The 19,068-nt window shown below is 53.7% G+C and overlaps 1 protein-coding gene across 2 annotated transcripts in view; it reads left to right on the forward strand.

Moving 5' to 3' along the window:
* The window catches only part of NECTIN1 (nectin cell adhesion molecule 1), a 156,330-nt gene that overhangs the window by 86,608 nt on the left and 50,654 nt on the right, over positions 1-19,068 (forward strand). Inside the window, exon 6 of one of the 2 annotated variants that reach the window (XM_024196646.3) lies at positions 4,098-12,650. The exons of the other annotated variant lie outside the window; for it this stretch is intronic. Within the exon in view, the coding sequence (XP_024052414.1) occupies positions 4,098-4,639 (542 nt within the window). The 3' untranslated portion in view covers positions 4,640-12,650. Of the gene's footprint in view, positions 1-4,097; positions 12,651-19,068 lie in introns of those variants that run through there. 2 annotated transcript variants of the gene reach the window in all.

Consider the following 19,068-nt stretch of genomic DNA (forward strand, 5'->3'; position numbering starts at 1 on the left):
GCGTCCAAAGTGTTGAGGGTGGGGGGGAGGTTGATGAAACGTCTCAGAAACGTGACATCTGGGGACCGGAGGAGAGGAACCGAACATCAGGAGATCTTGCGGGGTGAAGGAGAATATCCCATTTCCTGCCGTTGAATCACGGGGCTAACAAGACCGTTGGCGAGGAGACAGGAGCCAAACTCCCCTTCGCTGCTCGACACAGAACCACGGCCTCTCCCTTTGGACTTACCCCCCACCCCCTGGAGCCAAGAGGAGGGGGGAATCTGTAGAACCCCAGAGATTGCGCCGCCTCCTCGTGCGGTACCAGTCCCCAGCTGACTTCCATGGGCAGCTCCAGGGGGAGAATTGAGCTCCCGTTTTCCACCAGCTGCTTGGGCCTGAAAACACCTTATGACATCTCTGAGCAGGAGAGAGAGGCACCAATTCTGAACTGCAGCCAAGCTGAGTTTAGGACTGGGGGGGCAAAGATCCAGCCCCCAGGCTCTGGTGTTGGCTGGCAACCAGTCTGGTCAACAGTCACTGGCGGGCTGCTCTCTCTTATACTCAGCCGCCAGAGCCCCCTAAGGAGCCATTCCCGCCTCTGAGAATAGTCCGAGATCAGCAGCGTTCCAGCCGCATCCATGTGCCGGAAGCTGTGAGGGGAGAAAAGCGTGATGTAGAGCATCACACCAGCTTTGTACCCCCTAAAGATTTGCCAGTGTTGGGGTTACTCCCAGGGACTGGCCCCACCAGCTCAATAGGGCCATGGCAGAGGCCACAAGGGGGGTGGCTGAGCGTGCGTGCGTGTGAGAGAGAGAGAGGCTGAGCCATCAGCAGCTAGCATTATCCAGTTTCCATTAGGGATAGATCATGTCGCATTTTTAGCAGTTGAGACAAGAGAGGTTTTTAGTTTCGTCTGGCTGGCTTTTCTGGACGGACACACACACACACAGGCTTCTAAACTGGCCGCCTTTTAACGTAGCATGTCCGTTTTTCCTCTGTCTTGCGCTGGAAGGAGCAAATCGCCCCCAGCTGCGTGCACCTGTCCCGTTCCGGCTGGCACTTCTCGCTGCTACAATCAGTTTCATTGCCTTCCGCTAACAACACTCCTAATGCAAAAGAGTCGGCACTGTCGATCCGGGACAATGCAAAAGAGGAGCATTTTTTGAGGAAAGGATGGAGATTTTTAAATGTCTCGTTCAACAGCACAAACAAAACCTCTATCTCAGAGGATGGGGAGGGTTTAAAATGGGGGACTAGGCACCCATGGGGTACAGTTGCACTGGTGCTCCATCCAGCCCAGTATCCTCTCACCAGCTGCTATAGAGGAGGAAAATTGCTACACTTCTGGAATAACCTTCCCCCGGGGAAAGTTTCCTTCTGAGCTTGAGGTTGGGTTAAGCCCTGAAGCATCAAGATTCCTCTCTCTTCCCAAACTCTAGTTTGTTTGATGTTTCCTACAATCACTCATAAATGCCTGATCCTCCTTTGCAATCCTGCTAAGCACTTGGCCTTTTGTGGCCATGAGTTCCAGCATGATTGGTGTCAGGGGCGGGGGGGAGGAGGCATTGCCTTGTATCTGTTTTTGCTTTGCAACCATTCAGTGGTGGAAATCGTCCATCGTTCCGCTGGTTGTCTGTCTGCCCGTAGTCCTGGCTTCTATTCCAGAGGGAAGTTTGGTGTTTGATTGGCAGCTGCATGCAGCAGGAGATGGGAAGGCAGCTGCGGAGCTATTCAGCAGTGAGGGGCAGCCCCAGGGACTGGTGGAGTCAAATCTCCATGCTGGGGAGGCAAGGCAAGGCCCCCCCGAGGGGAGAGGGGATGCTCCAAGGTGTGGCCTGGCCGCCTCATAGTGGGAGATGCTTAGCACCGGAGGGGTCAGCCAGGCAGGCGAGGAGAGAGCGTGGAAGCCAGCAGACCTGAGAGCAAGGGCAATGCTGCTGAGTGTGGAGGGGCGCGAGGCAGTGCCGGGGGGGAACAGCAGCCTTGGGAGCATGCACGGGCAATGCTCTGCTGCGGGAACAGTGGTAGAATGTTTTGCTTCTTTCCTCGGAAGGTCAGCGAGGCTGGATTCGGCTCTCGGCTTGGCCGGTGTAAATCCAGAACAATGCCACTGAAGTCCGTAAAGTTGCTCTGGATTTTCCCCAGCTCCCCAAGAGCGAGATCTGGCCCTGTGTTGTGAGTGTTCGCGTGGAAGGAATGTATCTTGACGTGTTTCCAGACGGCTGGCTGGTGTGTGCGTGTCCTTTCCTGATGGGACGTTCCTGGATGTGTTCTGAGCCTGGCAGCGCCAGGAGAGAAGAGGGGCTGCTCCCCTGCGCTCTCGCTCTCTCTTTCTCTCCTCTGTCTGGAACAGCCCCTACAGTAGTGTTGTTTTGAAGGCACTACTAGACGATGGTAAAGCAGGGAGCTGGGAGTCAGGACACCTGGGTTCTATTTGTTGCTTTGCTACTGCCCTGCTGTTTGACCTTGGGCAAGTCCAGGCCACCGCTGCGTGCCTCAGTTTCCCCATCTCTCAGACGGGGCTGGGGATAATGATACTGACCTGCAGCGAAGCAGCAGGTTTGGAAGTCTTGTTAGTAATTAGCTCGTTTGATTAACGTGTTCCTTGAATTGGAGGCTCTATAAAAGGGCATCAGATGACCCTCCCTCCTTCCCGCTCTTGTGAACCCTGGAGCAAAGAGTAGGCACACAGTACCGAGTCCACAGGAGGACAGGCCACCCCGGGGCAGCATCATTGCCAAGGCGCAGCCCGGCATTCCCCTTCCCATGTGCATTGAGGGCCCAATCCTGCATGGTGCTAAGTACCTCCAGCTCCCATTGGCTCCACAAGAGGTGGAGCGTGACCAGCCCCTTACAGGATTGGGCCTTAGGGGCTACCCTTGGCAAAGTGCCTAGGATTTCCAGGGGAGCATTAACCCCGTCAGGGCACCACCCACGCCGAGGGCATTCCAGAGCCTCTGCCGAGGACACAGGCACATTCTAGGCAGATGGCTGTTGGCCCAGTGACAGAGGTTGGGGAAGGAAGGATACAGACCCAGCTTTATTATGGCACTACCATGCAGGTACCCATGGGACTGACATTCCATTGAGGAGGAGGGCTAGCTTTTTGCTAGGGGCTTTTATTGAGCCTAGGGGCCTAGCAGCTAGTCCTGCTCTCTCTTGGCCCCAAACCGCTGTCTGAGGTAACATAAAATATATAAAATAAACACGATGAAAAGGAAAATAACTTCGTTTTGATTTTCTTTTTCTTGAACTAGGCCAGGACCTGTGTGTGAACAGGATTAGCAACTGCAGTGCCACTGTACCGGCCAGAATAAAAAAATAGAGGTTATCTATCCTCATGCTTCAGGGTGTAAACCGATCAGCAGCTGGGGTCAGGCAGGAGATGACTCCATTGGATGGCATTGAATTACACAGATGCACCATAGGGTTTTCCATCTTCCTCTGAAGCATCAGACAGTGTTGAGCGGTGTCTGAGACAGAGGGCTGGATGGACTGCATTTGATACAGCGGGGAGGAGGGATATCAGGTTAGATGGCTCATTGGTCTGCTCCAGTGCAATGCGAATTTCTATGGCCACACTTTTGCAAAGCAGCCTCCCCGGTTTCTCTGCCTCTGTTTTCAGTCGCCCGACCGGACACACCTCAGGCCTGATTCTTGAGGAGCACTGAGCACCTGGAGTTTGTCACCAGGAGTCGCAGGTGCTCAGCCCATCCCAAAAATCACGCTCGAGGCGTCTCCAGGTGGACAGCCGAAGCACAGAGGCAGCCTGAATCTGGGGCCAGCTTTTGGAAAGCTGGGTGTAGATGCCGCTGGTGAAGGGGGCTGAGGTCTGTCGCGTGCTGGGCTCCTGCATGCTGCTGGTGGTGGCGGTGGCTTGACCTGGAAAGCTTGCAATGGTGCGCGGTCCGCCTGTGACTAACACCTAGAACCCGAGCGCTAACCCCGTGTCGCGGCCGCCGTACGTAGGCTCCTCCCCTTCCCCGATTTTTCCCTTCCTTGTTCCTTACCCTCATCTTCCAACCAATAACCGATTGAAATGCAAGCCCGGAGCGAGGGTGCAATTGCACATGGATTGACACTGTTCCCCCTTCCATCTGTCTTTTCCTACCCAGAATTCCCCTCCACCCCGCCTCCAAATGATGACCGCAAATCAGTGGCGCAACCGAACATCCCCACGGCCGTGATTGGGGGCGTGGTGGGCGGAGTCTCGCTGGTCCTGGTGGTGGCCGTGGTGCTCTTTGTGTTGCTCCGCCGCCGGCGTCACACCTTCAAGGGCGACTACAGCACCAAGAAACACGTGTACGGCAACGGGTACAGCAAGGCCGGCGTCCCGCAGCACCACCCCCCCATGGCCCAGAACCTGCAGTACCCCGACGACTCGGACGACGAGAAGAAGCCGGGCCCGCTCGGGGGCGGCAGCTACGAGGACGAAGAGGAGGACGCCGGAGGCGAGCGCAAGCTGGGCCTCGCCAACAAGTACGAGGACGACTCCAAGCGACCTTACTTCACCGTGGACGAGGTCGGGGCCCATCCGGAGCCCTACAGCGAAAGGACACTCGGCTTCCAGTACGACCCCGAGCAGTTGGACCTGGCTGAGAACATGGTCTCCCAGAACGACGGATCTTTTATTTCCAAAAAAGAGTGGTACGTGTAGCTCGCCCCCTCCCCAGACCCCCACTCACGCTCCCACCCCCACCCCCCGCCCTCCAGACCCCGGCCGAGGGCCGTTCGCACACGCATCGCACGCGCGCGCTCACATCCATGCACGTCCACTGCTGCCCGGCCCAAGGGAGCTCGACAGAGACTTGAGACACCTGCCACTCATTCGGAGGCGACGGGGGCGGGGAGGGAGGGGCTGGTAGCTTTGCTTATGGATTGTTTTTTGGGGGGGGAGGTTGTTTTGGTTGGTTTGTTTGTTTTTTTTAATTTCTCCCACCGACTTTGTCCCCTTCTGTGGTGTTTGTATTGATCAGTGGCTTCGGTGTGACTATTTGCTTTAACTACTACTGCCCACCCTTGTATAATATGCCCCGTTTGTGTCTTAGTGTCTCGAATCGTCCTTCCCCAAAGATCCCTCCCGCTCCATGCCCCCCGAAACACTGGAATTTGTTTGTATGTTGTCTTATTTGGGGGTGAGGGGAGTCCATGGGAGGGCAAAAAAAAAAGGAGGACCAAGGAGGGGAAAAGCACAAAGCAATGAAGATCTAGATGCCATATCAGATGAATTTTTTTTTCTTTTTGTTTGTTTTTTTGGGGTGTTTCCATTCCCCCACAATGCGCCTGTGACGAGCGAGTCTCAGTGTTAAGCATGTAATGAACAAATAAGAATCAAAGGAAACTAAGCAAAATCCAAGGCGCACGGGGCTGTTATTGGCACAGGGAAATGGAGCTGCCGTTTCCCTCCTACCATTTATTATCCTTTTACAGTATTTAAAAACAAGCCAACAAAAAGAAAAGGAAAAGAGAAAGGGGGGAAAAGACCCTGGCCGTGGTGATGCCGCTGGTCCCTGCTGGGGTGTCCATATTGTTTAAAGATGTGAGGGGTTTTTAGTGTCAGCCAAGGAGGAGTTAATTTCACCCTGTTTCCGACACGCGTCATGTCCTCTGCACGTGCCTCCGTGCCACAGTGACGGGGAGGGTTCCAGGAGACACCCCTGTGCCCTGCCTGCAAAGCTGCTGCCGGTTGGCATGGTGCCACCCAGCCCAGTGGGCGGTTTCTTTAGGGGAGCTCCAATGGGGGCCTATGCGTTGACTTCAATGGGCATCAGGCCAGGCCCTTTGTATTTAAACTGCTAGGTCTTCGCGGTCATCAGTTTACATCCTTCCCCTTTGTGAGAGTGTTGCCAGCCACGTCTCCCGTAGTAATGACCCTTGCCCTTATGGCCACTGATAGCCTGCATCAAATGGCCTCTTTGGAGGCTGATAGGCCAAGGACTGATTGAGCCGTGTGCTGATCTCCTCTCGCCCCCTTGAGATGTGATGGGGAGGTTGGAGGGAAGCTTGGGTTGCTGCTACCCCTGCTGTTCTGTGGCTAACTGAGATTTCAGTCTCCAGGGCTGTCGGTCTGACACTGACCTTCCACCAAGGCAAGATTTGCTAGGTGTTTGTTTTTTCTGTTCCTTTACCAAATGGCTAAATGAATGAAAAAAAGATCACCGTTTTCAGAGGTGTATTAGAATGGGTTTAATTCTCCCCCGGTGCCATACACGGATTTCATGCCATAGCCATACAACTGGGCAGCAGAATGGAGACTCGGACCCTTTCTCATAATCCGAACCAAAATCCCACATCCAGCTTCAGCCAGACTCTGTTCCAAAGCCCGCCCCACGGTTTCTGGCTTGAGTCAGGTACAGTCGGACTTGACCCAGACCATTCCCTCGACTGATTGATTTCGTTCCTACTGTGGGGATGGGAAATCAGATAACTCGGTTGTGATTGTTCTGGTTTTTCCTGGTGGTTTCTGTACTTCCTGGTGGAAACACCCCAAGAGTGGCTGTTCTTGGGGTGCTTCTTTCCCCATCAAAAGCAGGATGTCTTGGAGATCTCGGGAGAGATGCTCTCCAGAGATCTAGCTCAAGGGGTTCAGAGAAGCCATTAAACTTTAGGGTGCCCATCCATCGCTGTCAGGAAACTCCATACCCAGGGAGACCGAATTCTACCCTCGCTTCAACATAGGGATTTGGGGATCTCGGTTTTCTCTTTTCGTACTACTGAGCAAATGCCCCATCGAAGGAAATGAAATCCCCAGCATCCCTCTGATTAGGTACCGATTACTGTTGTAAACCTGCAAGCCCAAAGGGAGTCAAGGCCTCACCGGGTCCTGCCTAGGGATAGCAGCACATATCGGATGAAGGTGCACCACCGTGATATGAGACTCCCAGCACGTGGTGGACACATGAAGTCCTGGGATAAAGACAGAGCAGAGGAAGTAACATTATACTCCTGCTGGATCTCAGTCAGACACTTACTCTCCTGCAACCTTGCTGTCACCTCGGGTGGTCTGGTGGTTCTGTACTCTATGGTGCATCATGCATTAGAGATGGGCCCTAGCCAAGTTCCCACTTCCAAACATATGGGCTTTTGGAGCCAAATCTCACTGGGATCAGACTCCAAAAAGGGCCAAGCCAAAATCCCAGGCCCATGCTAACCCCAAGCTCTGGGACATCCAAACTCCAGCTGCAGGTGTGAATTTGGCCCACGTCTGAATGTACCCGCTCACACGGGCGAGCCAGAACTTCATGCAAAACCCCCAGGCCCAGTTGAGCTGCCCTTGTGTCCTGGATTAACAACCCCAAGCAGCAGGAGCCCCCAAGCCATGGTCTGGCAAATTCTCTCACTGCAGAATCCTGCAGAGTTGCCTCAGGGTAATCCCATTCTCATGTGTTGCTTATCAGCAATACACCCTGTTTGCAGAATCTCTGATGCAGTGAATCCCCAGTCATCCTGTTTCCTTCCCTCGTTCCTTTCCTGATCAGTTTTCCCGGCTAGCTAGAGCAGGTTGGTGTTAGTCCCTTGTCCTGCTGAGGAGATCTCTGTTTACAGCCAGAGGGAACATGGATACAGATTCTCAATGCTGGGAGGCAGGAGGTTCAGTAGGGTGCATGGAGCCAGAGCCAGCGCAGCAGGATTTGATTCCTCTTTGTAATGGTTTGTTTGCCTGTATTTGAAAGTGATATGTCCCCTGTTTCCAAATGACATGGGGATGGGATGGCATGTTCCCTTTGCACGTGGCGTGCAAATGTGAAGTGAGATGTGCCCAAACTTCCATTTGCACGCTCATGTGTAAAAGCAAATGAAGTCACCACAACAGCGCATGCACCCTTTTTTAGACTTGCATGTAAATGTGAACTGACCAGACGCAGGAGGGTGTCTCATTTGCACACTCGCAGGCAGGAGGTGAGGTGTGGTGTGATGCAGGGAGCTCCCATTTGCACACTTAGACAGGAATCCTGCCCTCTCGTTAATGATCCAGAGTGTGTGTTTGTGCGAGACTCTCGCACCCATAGGCAAAGCAAGGGCGCTTTACAGCTAGGGAGACAGACACATGGCGATCCAGTGTAATGAGGAGCAAGGTTACAACCTTGGGCAGACAGAGCAGGCTGTCTCAGGGAGAGGATAGGGACGTAAATGTGATAGATCATAGACAGGCGGGTGGCCGTGGGGGAGCGAGGGCTGAGGGGAGACACCATGGTCATTGGGAACACCACTATAGTGCCACACCACCTCCCCGGGGTTAATGGCTCATTCACCCACATGCCCCCTGCAGGGTGTGAGTCATAGATTCCAAGACTAGCCGGGACCACTGGGATCATCTAGTCTGACCTCCCGTGTAACACAGGGCAGAGGCCTCTTTCTAAAGACTTTCCAGAGCAGAGCTTTTCGAAAACCATGGCCAGTGATGGAGACTCCACCGTGACCCTGGGTAAATGGTTCCCATGGCTAATTACTCTGACTATTAAATATCTACGCCTTATGTCCAGTCTGAATTTGTCCAGCTTCAACTTCCAGCTATTGGGTTGTGTTAGACCTGCAGTCTCTGTGACTACACCAGGGCCGGTAGAAAAGAGGATGGGGGGAAATGTATGCAATGCCCCCCCCAACCGGGGCCCTGCCTGCTTGGCTAGCAGCACTCCTCCCCTGTGAACCAAGCGGGGCCCACCTCCCCTTGCCATCAGCCCGTCCGGTTTGGGAGCTACACCTCAAAGCTGCTCATTCCACAGTGTGAGGTGATCCTAGGCACCCCGCTGACTTATCCTGTCCCCATAGCGCATCATCAGGGGCAGGCCCGGGCCCTACGGCCATGGAAAAACCCAGGGCACCTAGCTCCATCCCCCTCCTCCTCCGAAGAAGGATGCTTCCGGCTCTCGTTACTGAAAGGGTGACCGTTTATGGGGTCAGTTAATTGGACAAGAGTCCCTCATGTGGCCTTAATTAGCGAGCCTAAACGATTCGCCGTTAATCTATAGCGAGGAATAAGTTGCCTCATGAAATATTATGGATTGACAATTTGTCTGAGAGCTGCTGGGATACAATAACGAGATCCATTCCCTCTCTGGGGTTGATCTCCATCCCTGGGAGTCCAACCCTTCTGCTTGAGTTGGGGGGAGCACTCTCCCCCCTAATTAGGTCGAAGGTGGCTGTCGCGGCAGGAGGGTTGTGAAGGGGAGATGCGTAGGGGGCTAAACTGAGGACGCTGTTTGTTGTGTGTCCCGGGGCTGCATGGGAGCTAATGGTTTAGAACTGGTACTCCGTCCCCACCCCAGCGACTCGAGCCCCACAGCTCAGCGAGGTGGGCCTGCCCACGAGACACACCAGAACTTAGGGGTCTGTTACAGGAGTGGCTGGGTGAGGTTCTGTGACCTGCCATGTGCAGGAAGTCAGACTAGATGATCACGATGGTCCTTAAAGTCTATCAGTCTGTGAGCTTTTCGAAGTGCCAGTGGGATTCCGTCGCCCAACTCCCGTTCCTTTTAATGGGAGCTGAGCGTCCAAATCCCCTAGACAACTTTGCTGATCCCGGCCAAGGCCTCTCTCCTTCCTGAGACGTGGCGCCCTCATGCTATGAATCCGAGGAGACTCTTCAGAGCAGCCATCTCCCCATGGCTGCCAAAGGGCCCTCTCCTGCTGGTCCTCTGTGGCCAGGCACGGGCTCTGCTCCTGGGGCAGGAGCAGGCCACGTGGCTAATGGGTCCGTCTCTGGCAGCGCCTCCTCCCTTATTTAATGAGGGCTATCTGAGCTGCTTCCCAGACCCCAAGGAGGGATTTTCCCAGATGAGAACCCAGGCTTCTTACCCCTGGAGAAGGCCAGGAAGATACATTGGGGTGGCCTCCACTGCTGAGTATTACTGAGGGAGGGGGTCTAATTTCCAGTGGGAGATCCAGGGCTAGCTGCCCTTATGGCCAGGGGGAACAAGTTCCTAGGGGGCCGTTTGCAGAGCTAGGGTTTAACGCTCCAATACAGTCCCCTTTCGAACCTTCCTCTCTGTTAACCAGGCAAAAGAGCACAGATTTCCATGGAGGCAGGAGACAAGTAGATCCGCTCTGCCCCTTCCCGACAGCTTCCTTTCTTGTGTGTTCCTCCTTCCCCTTCCATCCACAGCCCCTTTGACTTACCCCCAGGGCAGACTAGTGCAGAGGGACTCAGAAACTGCATTTCTGCTGCTCAGGGGGAGCCCATTGGCCAAAGGGGGGCAGGAGGCCTTGCACAGGAGTTTGCCTTGCACGTCATATTGCACACGTCTCTGCCCACAGGGAAATCCCAGAGCTTGCTAAAGATATCTGGGCAGCCCAAGCCAGCCCTGTGTAAGCAGTAGTTCCTGGAAAGTCCAAGGGGAGAAGGGATTGTTAGTGCCAGGCAAGGATATGGGCACAGAGGTTACAGACAAGCAGCCCGGCCCTGACATGGTAGCCCAGGAATTATTCTCCATGCAGTTGCTATAGGGAAAGAGACAAGTGGGGAGAGACAAAGCATCTGGGACCCAGTATCACAATGAGAAGGTGAGGACAGCAGGACGGAAAGGTGACCCTCCTGGTAAAGAAAGGCCTCATTATATGGCTTCCAGGTCAGGAGATGGCCTGTTGGAGAAATGAAGGTGAATTTGGTCTGAGCTACACGCCCGCGTCCCTTTCCCTCCCACAGTGAGCTGCACGCAGGCAGACGTGTCGCCTTCTGCAAACTAAATTGAGTCTGTATTATTCGTATGAAAACGCCCCAGCTGTTTTCCTGCTGGGGCTTATGTCTGGGATTATCCATCACAATTCACCCCAGTGATGTTATTTTCCCTGATTTAATTACAAGATTGTTTGGTGGTTTGTTCCTGTGTTTTTGTAAATCATTTTTATTCAAGCCAGAAAAAAACAAAACACAAAACTCCATCTGAAGTTTTCTTTGGGAAAAAACAAACAAACAAACAAACACACACAAAAACCCAAATGTTAGAGCTGAATTGATTGCAGAGACGGCAGGGACAGAGGAGCCTTTCCTGGCTCATCGTTGAAAGAAACTCAGCGACTGTTCACCACAGATCACTGAGGGGGAGAGAGAGAGAGAGTCAGTATAGCACATAGAGACAGGAGCATGATTAGAAGAAGGGACCACTGGTTCCTTCGTTCTCACACACACATGCAATGAGTCTCCCAGTCTCAGCTTGCCAGTCAGTCTGCTGGAGGAGAAGGGCTGAGAGAAAGGGGGGGCGGTCTCCATTGAGTTTTGTAGGTGGACAAGTTTGTAGCATGCCAGCAGGGCTTCCCAAACAAAGCGCTGCTTGGAGTTTGCTGTGAAGAAGTTGGGGCTGGGATCCACTCCCGTCCCAGTTTCTTTTTCCCAAAAGGAAGCAGTGCAAGGCATGTTGTGGAAGGGCTGGCTGGAGAGATGCTTCGAGCTTCTCCAGGCCAAGCAGTAGGAAACGCTCTGGAAACAATGGCCGGTAGAGAAATGCAATCCCACCCCAATCCGACAGCTGTTGGAAATGCTGGAGAAATGGTGGGTGTTTGGAAGAGTAGACCAGCAGGAGGGGCGGTGGGGAATGGTCTAGGAACATTGAATGTGCGGCGCTCGTGGCTACCCCAGTCCCAGCCTCTCCCAGCAGGAGGCGCTGTGGGGAACGCTGCCAGCACTGTGTGCACTGAAGCCTCTCCGTATTCTACGTGGCTTATGATAGCACTTTACCCCTCCCCCGGTTTGTGACTTTCTTTTTCTGTTTCGACATGATCCGTAGCGAATTAGAGTGACTCGCTCTGCGTACGACTGCGCTTCCCTGCAGAGCACCCCCTTCCACCGAGAGAGGCAGGGGAGGAGGGGGGGAACATGGGGGGGGAGGAGAGGATGAGACTGTGTCAACTTGCTCCCATCCAAATCCTGCCTCCGACCGTCATTCCTGGAACTCACCCCCTCTCTCCACAAAGGGCCAACCTTGCAGCCGTTACTCACCGGAACGAGCCCCGTTGAAGGCGATGGCACAGTCCGAGATTCACCACCGTGCCGAAGAGCCAGCACCAGTCCAGGTGCCACGTTAGCCCTTAAAACAGGGTTTAAGTAGGATGTCCGAGGGGACGGCCCAGCTCCTCAATGGCGTTTAGGCACCGAACTGCCATTGAGCTGAGGATCTGGGCTGAAAGGCCTTGGGGCTGGTCCTCTGCACGGGGTTGAATTCCATCCATGAGCAAAGGTTGCAAGGTCAAGCCCTACAGAAGGGGCTTGTCCCATACCTTCGCACAGCGCGGCATCCCATATGTGATCTACTTAAGGGTGAATGTAAATGTAATGACTATAAGGGGCCAGATCCTCAGCTGGTGTAAAAGGGCATCCATGGAGAGCTGCTGCAGCTGATCTGGCTGGCTCTTTCTTTACTTTCCAAACATGGTCCCTTAACTCCAGTGACTTTTTTTTTTTTCTTTCTTGCTGTAATTATCATTGTGGAATAAAAAAAAACAACCCTAAAAAAAAACAAACCTTGCATTTTTTTGTAATCTGTGTTGTAAGTGCTTTTGTAAAAAAAAAATAATAATAATGTAACGGACTGAATTTGCTTTTATGATTTTTTGTTTTGTTTTCCATCCTTTGTAATAATTTTTGGTTGGGGGGGGGACGTTTTCATGGTTCTGATTGGGGGGGTGTTGCTTCACCCTCCCTTTTACTTGTATAAAAAAAATTAGTGGCTCAGCTGTGGAAAGAAATGTACTTTTTTATAAATAAAGAATTTTAAAAGAAGCAGCGCTTTTCCTTTTCGACCGCGAAGGTGTGGCGCTGCGACGCGCGGCCGGGTGCAACAAAATCCGGAGAAGCTGCACCTTTCCCGTTGCCTTGATCTCTTCTGTGAGATACGGTGCTTTGAAAGGGGACGGCTTGCAATCCAGAACCCATGACTGTCACAGGACAAGCGTGGAGAGATCAATGCACTGCAGGCAGTAAAGGGTGCCTTGCTAGAGAACACTCTGGAGGCTACATCTCTATGGGCCTATTGATTGATCTCTCCGTAGGGAAAAACCTGATCTTTGCCCTCCATTGTCTGTCTGTCTGTCTACAAACAGCTTGCCAGGAACCCTTGTTCCTCGCTCATGCAGAGCCTCCTGTCTTTGGAGAGAGAGATTTAGCTAGACAGTGACATACAATAGATGATAGATCAAATAGAGCAAATTTGTTCTTGCATCCACTGAAGTCAATGGGAGTTTTGCCATTGATACCCATAGAGCGGACCCTATTAAAGAGCTCAGTAAGCATGTGGGGAAACCAATGGGAGGCTTGCAACTGACTCTAGTGTATGTAGTGCCTGGCTCATAGTGATGTCCCTATACTGCACTGAACAGCTTTGCTCAAAAGCCCTGACCACTGTGGGACAAGGAACACCCTGTTCTGGCTACTGGTTCCCAGCAGCCAACTCCCAACACAGTTTCCTCCATGGGTGGAAGGCAGCATTTGCTTTCTTTTCTGACTGCCTATCGCTGTTTAGCGAGAGATGAACTTGAACCAAAACCCGGGGTCCCAGCACCCCAGAGAGACTGGGAGTGGGATCCTGATCCAAATCTGAACTCAGCCGGATCCAGATCTTAACTCAGCTGATTCGTGCTGCAGTATGGAATTGTTCTACAGACAAGCTGGGTTGGGTTGGGTGTGTGTGGGAGGAGGGAGAGTTAGTCTGCATCGCACAGCTCAGCTCACATGGTTCGTTCCCCATCTTCAATGATGCATGCTGGCAGCTAGCACCCGTCTGGTCTCAGTGTAACAGGGCCTATGGAGAGGTTACATCAGAACCAGGAATGCAGTTCGCAAAGCACTGGCCTGACTGGGGGGTTGTCTCGTTTCTTCCCTAGATGGCTTGACCTAGAGCTGGGGTTCCCCTTAAAGCAATGGGCTTAATCCTTCGTACCCCAAGATAGCTGCCTCTCTTTAGCCTCAGATCTAGTCTGACCCAGGGGTTCTCAACCTGGAGGTCACACACACGAGTCAGAGGGTTGTGACCACCCTGCCCCTCTCGTATTGTGTATGGGAAGGGGGGTCAGCAGGGGCGGGAGGATTATATGGAAGAGGGGTTGCAGTGTGGAAAAGGTTGAGAAGTCCTGGGTGATGGTGTATAGATGTGGGGCTCGGGCCTTGAACAAGCACGGGCCATTCCCATTGACTTCATCAAGATGGTCAACATAACCCAGGGATTAACTTTGTCCTGCAGGATCAGTCTCTCACACAGACTGGGAACTCGCCTTGGCCCGTCGCTGGTCGCTAGCATGCTCCGTAGCTTGCTGGGCCCGGGGCATCCCACATTCCCAGGAGCCCCCTGAACCCAGGGGCTGGGACTCAGTATGAAGGTACGTGTATGATTGGTAGCTGCAGCTTTATGGCCTGTGCACAGCTCAGGGACTGAGCCCTTCCACCCTGCACGGGGCTCAGCGTAGAACCCAGGGGGGATCTTTCGGGGGTGGGTGGTTGGAAAGATGCTCTCCTTTAGGTGTTCTAAGGACCTGGCAGGAATTTGGAGAGGGATGTTAATCGGGGAGGCTTTAGGGGAGGGATGAGCCAAAGGAATCCCAAGCAGTATTTGCGCAGCAAATTCAGTCCTGCCCCACCCTCCCCTTCCCTGGCTGCTCCTCGGGACCAGACATTAATATCCAGAAGGCAGCCCCTGAGCCCCTAGTGGGGTGAGCCGCTGGCTCAGCTGGGGTCTGAATGCCACAAACCTAAGAGCAGGGAATCTTAGTGGCTTGAGACTAATCAGGGCTTCGGTGGCAGTTAAATTCTGATCGATGGCTCCCATGTAAGGCTGAGGGCGACCCCTCCGGATCGGGGCTGGGAAGGGCCAGCATGCACTGTGCTGCCAGTGTTCATCACAGGCACCCCACTGGGGCTGGCACAGGAGAAGGGGGCACTCCAGCACCGGAGGCCAGCTCAAGACAGAGTTAAAGAATAACTATCATGTTCCTGCTGCAAATGTGGGCACACGCTCGCCCTCGCCTTGCTGCTGATGCACGATAGGTTCCCCTCCCAGCGGCAGGAGCAGCGATGTGTGCTTCTGAATGCCAGCCAGGGTCCTGTTGGTTCAGATCACTGCCAGGCAAGTTGGGGGCAAATCTGTCCGTACTGATTTGGCCTGAGGTGGTCTTGCAAAAGTGCATGGGAAGGAAAAGGTCAGCAAGCGGCCCAAGGGCTGCAGGCAGGCCATGGGGCAGTGCCAGCCCCCAAGTCGGGTGCCCGTATCTTTATTCCATTGTTTGGCAGCTCTTCTCCTCTGACCTTCCCTCGCCTGGGCACAGCAGATGTCTGCAAAGCAGCATCACTTCAGTTGCAATCATTCAAGTCAGCAGCACCAACAGAGACTAATACGCTGATGTACAGGGGCATCGGCGTATATAACAGGACTCCTAACAGCTGGTTCAGCAGAGCCAGCCAAGTTCAGTGGGAGATAAGGGAGCACAGATTGGGCTGCGAGCTGGAAAGAAGGCAGGGATGGAGGGTGGGGCCTGCTGCTCTTGTGCATAGTAGCGACCACTCCAGGGAAGTGCTGCCCTCATTTCCCAGGCCCTGGCTTCCAGTTGAGCGATGATGGATAAAGCCCATAACATGGGGCTGCTTCTCCGCTTGGGCTGCAGGGAGCTGAGCTCGATAGAAGCCGGAGCTCCCGCCTTGTGCCATAAAGTGTTTTGTTTCTCTGGAACAAAATAAAAACACGGTGGTGAGTGGAATCCGTGTGTGTGTGTGTGTGCGTGTACGTGTGTGTGTGTGCGCGCACGCGCAGCTTGGGGAAATATGGCGGGCAGGCGGGGCAGCTTGGATGTATTCCTAAAGCTACATCTTTGCAACCTATAGGCTGGCACAGCTGGTGGCGAGGGCTAAACTGAACAAGCTGATGTGAAGGAGGCTAGATCTGGCTGCAGAAGCCAAAGGACAGATTCTGATCTCAGTGTAAATCTGGAGCCAATAGAGTGACTCCAGATTTACGTCAGTGGAGCCGAGAGATGAATGGGAATGAGCGATCGATTCTCCCTCCCCTGGGCTGGTTCCAAGCTGCCGGGAGCCAAACGTCCATGCAGGCTGAGTTCCCCCTGCCATCTGGGACAGGGTGATCGCTGCAGGGCAAGGTCAGGGTGGCACTGATGGCCCCACGGGTGGGGAGCCCAGGGCTGGATGGCCAGGCAGCGTGAATTCCCCCATCTGGAGAGCGCGATCCTGCCAGGTCGAGGGAGCGAATCCATCAGTGCAGCAGATGGCCAGGGAGGATGCTAAGCATGCCTCTGGTTCCTGTACTGTGTGCCCTGTGCTGCAGGTACAGTCCCCGCCCATTCAAGGAGCTTCCCTGGCATCAGTCCATCAAAAGCACTCCGTGCTGTGCGCAAAGGCCTTGCAGAGCTCACTGCACCCGGAGAGGGCTCCTTGCACTCCCCTCCCCGTCCCGCTCCCTGCCCAGCTCAGCTTCCCTAGCCGTTGCCAGGCCCAGCCTGTCCTCCCACCAGCGCTGCCAAGCCCAGCGCTAGCAAAGTTCTGATTCCTTTCATCAGTGCTTCCTTAAGAGGTCTCTGTCTTCTGCAACAGCAGGGCGAAGGCAGGCGGCCTGGAACTGCTCCACGGAGCGAGTGCTGGAGCAGCTGGGGGAGGTTGGCCTGAGTGCGGGAGCTGCTGTGGCTCAGAGCTTGCATGTTTCTCTCTGCTTTAATTTTAGGCCTGGAGCAACAGCCTTGAAGGTCTAGATGGTATCCCCTGTACAAGCAGGCAGCCCTATGTTTGGGTCCTGTTTGCGATATGAGCCTCCAGTTGGGGCAAATCAGGCATCACCCCACTGAAGTCAGTAAAGTTACACCCCTGTCACCATGGGGTCAGGGAGGGGGGAATCTGGCCCTGTCAAAGTCACCTCTGTTTAGCTTTGCCAGGGCAGCTTCAGCGCACGACCCCATGGAAGGGAATGAGCCAGACTCGCAGCCGGCGTAAGCACGTCCAGCCCTGTTGGCTTTGATGGCATTGCCTGCCTTTTCCCCTGGGTTGAATTTGGCCCAGATGGGCTGCCTGGCGAGTGAGTGTGGAATCCTGCTCAGTGCAAGCAGGGAACCTGCCTGCCGGTTTGGTGCGTCGGAGCTCTGGGGAGGGAGTTCTCCTCCAGGAGGTTCCTAACCCCTCACCTCTTGCACGACACTCGGTATCAAGTAAATCCCCAAGGATCCATTTGTGCTGCAGGCTCAGCAGAGCCAGTGTTGGAAGAGTTACTGGAACGTTAGCCATGTCTATAGGAGAGTGCGCTCAGGCAGAGTAAAGGCTGGAGATCGATTCCACTGGCAGAGAGTCCATCTAGATCAGTGTAAACCCAGGGCTAGACTGATGCTTAGACCCTATGGGGAGGGATGACCCAAAAAAACCACAATCCGCTCTGAGTTAGGATCAATGCAGAGGTACTCCACAGTCCTTTCAGCTTGACCCTTGCTATGGTTAAAGACAGGGCCGGTGCAACCATTTAGGCGACCTAGGCAGTCGCCTAGGGCGGTAGGATTTGGGGGGCGCCATTTTCTTCGGCAGCGACCTCGGCGGTCGGATCTTCGGCCGCCCCGGTCGCCGCCGGCATTTAGGCGGAGGGAGCTGGGGCAGTGGAGCGCGGGGAGGGCCGCCTGCAGCAAGGGGGAGGGGGCGGCACACAGGGGAACTCCCCGCTCCAGCTCACCCCTGCCCCACCTCCTCCCCGAGCACCCCGTCGCTGCTTCACTTCTCCCGCCTCCCAGGCTTGCGGCACCTAAGCTGATTGGCGTGCTCGGGGAGGAGGTGGGGCAGGGGTGAGCTGGGGCAAGGGGGGTGCCTCAGGGCGGAGGGGGGAGCTGCCGCGGGGGGGGCGCCTCAGGGCGAGGGCTCGGGGGGGGCGCAAGGTGGGATTTTTGCCTAGGGCGCGAAACATCCTTCCACCGGCCCTAGTTAAAGATCCCATGTAGGTTTAAAATTTTCAGGAAGAGCTAGTCCAGCATCAAGTCCAGAGCTAGTCCAGAGACAGTCCAGAACAGGGCTGATCCAGAGCTCATCCATAATCAATCCAGACTAAGATGAATCCAGTGGTAATCTAATCAATCCAGAAGAGTGTCACCCTAGAGGTAGGCCAGTGTCAGGAGAAGAGACAATCCAGAATTAGTCCAGAGTCAAATCAGAACAGGGAAAATGCAGTCAGACCAGGTCAATCAGTCTTGTAGTGCTAATCCAGAGTCAAGGGAGACCAATATCAGTCTAAACAGAAATGGGTGAATTATTTGTAGTGAAAAATGTATTTGATGAATTTCCCTTTTTTTCTGTTCTCAGATTATCTGCAAAGCAGAGTTTGATTTGTATGAAAGTATTTGTTATAGGAAATTGCTTTATGCAAATGCCATCCAGCCTAGGGCCCCCTGCACTGAGATTGTGAGGTAGTGTGGCTCTTTGAGGAGTCCTGCACAGGCTGGAATTCCCTTCGTTAGTGACGGTTATGATGAGGCGGGAGAAAGTGTGTGTATTTGGGGGATGGGGAGCTGGCACACTGTCCCAGCACGCAGCGGCTCTCATTGCAATGAAGCATTTAATGACCCAATACGAAAAAAAACAAACCCCATCAAAACCCATGCTGTCATATTACAGACAGCACACGGCCCCAAATGTTCACAAGCCAGGCATCCAAAGGCCTCTAGCAAACTTTGTGCACGTGTTGCACTCACAAACCAAGCATTTGTATGAGTATCAGTGTGCACAAATCAGATGATCAATACTTATTAGATATGAAAAATCACATACACAGCACCATAAATATCCATGATGCTTTGCAAGTATAATACACCAATGCACAGAATGTCACATCACTTTCTAGTGACCGGTCTACTAAAGGGTAATAACCTACTACTGCTACCAACTAATGTGGTTGCACCTTTAGCTCAAGACATTTAGCTGATGCTACTGTGCAGAATGTGCTAGGTTTGAATTCCACTGACAAGGGATGCAAATGCAGAGTGAGACATGTTCTCTGCCCCAGAGAGTTTGCAATCGCAGGGCCTGAGCCAAACCCCATTGAAATCGGTGGGTGACTCTTCCCTGATTTCATGGGCTTTGGATCAGGCTTTTATCGCATCCACTCAGTGCAGAATGTGGGGGTGAAAATGTCA

This window comes from Terrapene carolina, unplaced genomic scaffold (genome assembly GCF_002925995.2).
Source record: "Terrapene carolina triunguis isolate 2854851 unplaced genomic scaffold, T_m_triunguis-2.0 Scaffold374, whole genome shotgun sequence".
NCBI lineage: Eukaryota > Metazoa > Chordata > Testudines > Emydidae > Terrapene > Terrapene triunguis.